Source organism: Zalophus californianus, chromosome X, assembly GCF_009762305.2.
Source record: "Zalophus californianus isolate mZalCal1 chromosome X, mZalCal1.pri.v2, whole genome shotgun sequence".
In the NCBI taxonomy this organism is placed as follows: domain Eukaryota; kingdom Metazoa; phylum Chordata; class Mammalia; order Carnivora; family Otariidae; genus Zalophus; species Zalophus californianus.
The window spans coordinates 12506096-12510272 of NC_045612.1; the positions used below are offsets into that span (position 1 = coordinate 12506096).

The 4177-nt window shown below is 62.9% G+C and overlaps 1 protein-coding gene across 2 annotated transcripts; it reads left to right on the forward strand.

The window, feature by feature from the left end:
* The first annotated feature begins 390 nt into the window (after positions 1–390).
* On the forward strand, positions 391–2405 carry SOX3 (SRY-box transcription factor 3). Of its 2 annotated transcripts, XM_035725696.1 has the most exons (2): positions 802–1397; positions 1485–2405. In XM_035725696.1, the coding sequence occupies exons 1-2, from the start codon at positions 817–819 to the stop codon at positions 1726–1728; spliced, it is 825 nt and encodes a 274-aa protein (XP_035581589.1). In that variant the 5' UTR covers positions 802–816; the 3' UTR covers positions 1729–2405. The 2 variants fall into 2 exon arrangements, with proteins under 2 accessions (XP_027464732.1, XP_035581589.1); XM_027608931.2 differs by having other exon boundaries at positions 391–2405.
* Positions 2406–4177: the final 1772 nt, after the last annotated feature.

Sequence of the window (4177 nt, forward strand, 5' to 3'; positions counted from 1 at the left end):
TGAACCCCGTGGGCGCCGCTCTGCCCCCCATCCCCCCAATTCTGCTCGCGCGCCCCCTCCCCCCTCCGTCACTTCCTCGAGTTTCGTTCTTTCAAACTTTTTGAGACCCTAATTGGTGGTCTCTGAGCGGCTCTCTGGGACTCCCGCCTCCTGAATAACTCTCATCACGTCACCGGGCCCAAGAGGGGCGTGGGGGTGAACGAAAGGGCTCCCCGAACTTTTTTTTTTCCAGTGGGGCCGAATGGGGACTCCGTGATGATTGGCCAGGGCGCATCACTGTGAGCCTGTCAATCACGGGGCCTCCCGGTGGCGAGGGGCGGACCGAGTCCCAACCCCGGGGGATCCGAGTAGGTATATAAGGGACCCGGCGAGCGCCCGGCCAGACTGCGAATGCGGCCAGCTCGAGACAACGCATCAGGTGCGAGTAGCCTGCGGGTTCCTGCCGACTTGGCGCGGAGCACTTTGGCAAGCCTGCCCTTCCCGCCTGACCCGCTGGCCCACCGGCCCCCGAGCGCCCCTCCGACGGAGTCCCCAGGCCTTTTCACCGTGGCCGCTCCAGCCCCGGGAGCGCCTTCTCCTCCCGCCACTCTGGCGCACCTTCTTCCCGCCCCGGCCATGTACAGCCTGCTGGAGACCGAGCTCAAGAACCCCGTGGGGCCACCCACCCCAGCGGCAGGCGCAGGCGGCCCCGCAGCCCCCGGCGGCGCAGGCAAGAGTAGCGCGAACGCAGCCGGCGGCGCGAACGCAGGCGGCGGCAACGGCGGGGGCTCGAGTGGCGGGGGCGGGGGCAGCGACCAGGACCGCGTGAAGCGGCCCATGAACGCCTTCATGGTGTGGTCCCGTGGGCAGCGGCGCAAGATGGCCCTGGAGAACCCCAAGATGCACAACTCCGAGATCAGCAAGCGCTTGGGCGCCGACTGGAAACTGCTGACCGACGCCGAGAAGCGGCCGTTCATCGACGAGGCCAAGCGACTGCGCGCCGTACACATGAAAGAGTACCCGGACTACAAGTACCGGCCGCGCCGCAAGACCAAGACGCTGCTCAAGAAGGACAAGTACTCCCTGCCCGGAGGCCTGCTGCCCCCGGGCGCTGCCGCCGCCGCTGCTGCCGCCGCCGCAGCCGCCGCCGCCAGCAGCCCGGTGGGCGTGGGCCAGCGCCTGGACACGTACACACACGTGAACGGCTGGGCCAACGGCGCGTACTCGCTGGTGCAGGAGCAGCTGGGCTACGCGCAGCCCGCTACTATGAGCAGCCCGCCGCCGCCGCCCGCGCTGCCGCAGATGCACCGCTACGACATGGCCGGCCTGCAGTACAGCCCCATGATGCCGCCCGGCGCCCAGAGCTACATGAACGCCGCCGCCGCCGCCGCCGCCGCCTCGGGCTACGGGGGCATGGCGCCCTCGGCCGCCGCCGCCGCGGCCGCCGCCTACGGGCAGCAGCCCGCCACCGCCGCCGCCGCGGCCGCCGCGGCCGCCGCCATGAGCCTGGGCCCCATGGGCACGGTGGTGAAGACCGAACCCAGCTCGCCGCCGCCCGCCATCACATCGCATTCGCAGCGTGCGTGCCTCGGCGACCTGCGCGACATGATCAGCATGTACCTGCCACCCGGCGGGGACGCGGCTGACGCCGCTTCGCCGCTGCCCGGCGGCCGCCTGCACAGCGTACACCAGCACTACCAGGGCGCTGGGACTGCCGTCAACGGAACGGTGCCGCTGACCCACATCTGAGCGCCCGCCTGCGCGCGCCGCCCCTCCGCCCCCATCCCGCCCCGCACCCCCAACTTGGGACGCCTTGTTGTTTAGCTTTGCTTGCCTGGGACTGTTGCCTTGTACCGATGATGGGGAGGACAGAAAGTTTTGCTGTAGCTGTCGGGTTTTGTACAAAAAGCAAAAAGAAGTCCGGAGCAGGGGAAATGGGACTTTCTAGAGCTCGCCTACCCCTCGCCGCTGCCCCTCCCTCCCCTTTTGTAGGCTGGGAATCGCTGTGATGTTTGCAGAGAAAAAGCAGCCCCCCTCCTCCTCCTGGGTTCCTGGGTTTTTCTGTTGCATTTGAAAACGTTGTCTCGTTAGTTTACTGTTAGCCAAGGAGTGAGTGAATAGGAGAAACGTACTCTCGGGTGAGGCTGGCCTGAGAACTGCAACGCCTCCCCCCCCCCCCGTCGCGTTGCCTCGGTTTTCCTGGTGGGTTTTTGGGGGGCTGACCGCGCGGAGTGGCGCGGCAGCTCAGGCCAATGTTAATTTATAGCCAGGTGTGCGTGCGTCTCCTGCCTCGCCGCCCCTGGCCGCAGGACAGCTTCTGCCCAGTCCGCATTTAGGCTGTTGAGTTGGTGATTTCTGCCGTGATCTGTTTGATATTTCGTCGCGCTAATGTATTCGGATTTCGTTTGGGTGGTGGGGAAGGGGCTATTTTGTTTCAGGTTTTTCAAGGTTTTACTCTTAATTCCTAAATGAGAGATCAATAAATTTTATAACCAACATAATGGAGTCTTGATAATTTTGCGGGCCTGAAACATATGCGCGGGCTGGGGAGGGGACTATCACTCGGTATTAAGAGCCTTGGTCCCGTCCTGCGGGGGGAGGGGGGGAGCAAGCGTGATCTGAGAGGGTTTCTGACTCCCGGACATCCAAAACACTCCAGCTCCCAATCCTTTCTACGGAAACTCCAAGGAGCAAGCGGTTGGTCTTCCGGGAGCGTGTGCTGGGAGCCGGCCCCCCGCTAGCTGAGCCGAACACCCCGCGGCCACGCACTTGTTGATAGCGGTGAGCGTCCGCTGAAGGAGTGTCTGCCGTAGCAGCCACGCCGGGCGGGGAGGGGCCGCCCGCGGCCGCGGAAACGGGCCCAAAGAGGGGGCACCTTTACCTCTGTGCACTGGGGCGGGAAGACATTTGAGCCGAGCTGCAATATTTACAAAACGAAAACCCTTCGGAAATCTCAATTATCCTATTAAAAAAATAAATGGTTACAGGAATCCCTAGCAGGAAATAAGTGCATTTCAACCGTGGTGGCTGAAGCGGCGGAGCTAGCATTCAACACTAGAAGGCTGGGTTTTAAAAAGTCCACCTCAGACTTTTAAAAGATCTCTAAAACTCCTCCAGCGGCTTTTTCTTTCGACTTGTCAACCCAGACCACCTATTGGTTTTCTAGAACTGGCTCTCTCTCATCCCAAACCTTGAGCCCGCTTTCTACTCCTCCCTCCTCCCGCCACTTCCCCCCAATCCCTGACCCTTAGGCATTCCACCGTGCCCCCCAAAAGGCCTTTAGTTTCGCGCCCGGCCACACGGCCCCAGTGTATCTGTTTGGGGCCTAGGAAGAAAACAAATAGAACCAGTGTTTTTTTACCCCCTCCTCAGCTGTTTGAGGTGATTTCCTTAATCCCTTTAATCCTGTTACCTCGCTATCCCAGAATAACTAAACTCGGTCTTTCCAATAAGCTTGGCCTGGTGCACTGGTCTTATTCTCATCCACTCTTGATCACAGGTTTCTTTGCTTGAGGTCTGCTGGGGCTCTGGGCGACAGAATCTCCCATAAATTGGTCCGAATTCCACATTTCCAACCGGCTTCCTTTGTGCGGGCCAGCCATTCACCTGCGGGCCTGGGCGGGCCTCGGGGGGAGGGGCGGAGGCTTTCTGCCGCTTCGGGGGTCGTGCCCGCTTTTTACACATCACTGCGGATCCTGGAGACTAAGCTCACCACGCCTCCCCAAGAAAGGTCGGGTCTCCCGGAGCAGGCAGCGCCACCCCTCCCCCGCAGACGCTGGCACTGTCTCCCCCCACCCCACCCCACCGCGCCCCGCCCGGTACTTTGGAGTTGGGGGTGGGAGGGCAATTGGCGGTGATGTACAGACCTCCGCGCTTTGCCCTCCACCCGGTGCTCCTCCCGGGCCTGCTGCGTCCGGGACAGGGTTCGGCCGAGGTCTCCGTACCACCCCCTCCACTCCCCATCCCGGGGTCACAGACCCCGAGCCCCTCCTGGCTGGTGGGTGCTGCAACACTTGCCGCTGGGATGGGAACCAACCCACAGGCGGCCAGTTCGGTGAGCCTCACTACTCCCCACAACCTTCCCCCCCCCCCCCCCCCCCCGCCACACACACACCGTCGCCCCGGTGCTCCAACGTCCCCAGGGCGGGAGGAAACTCTCTTGTCATCTCCACCCCACTATTCATATCTTTCACAGTGT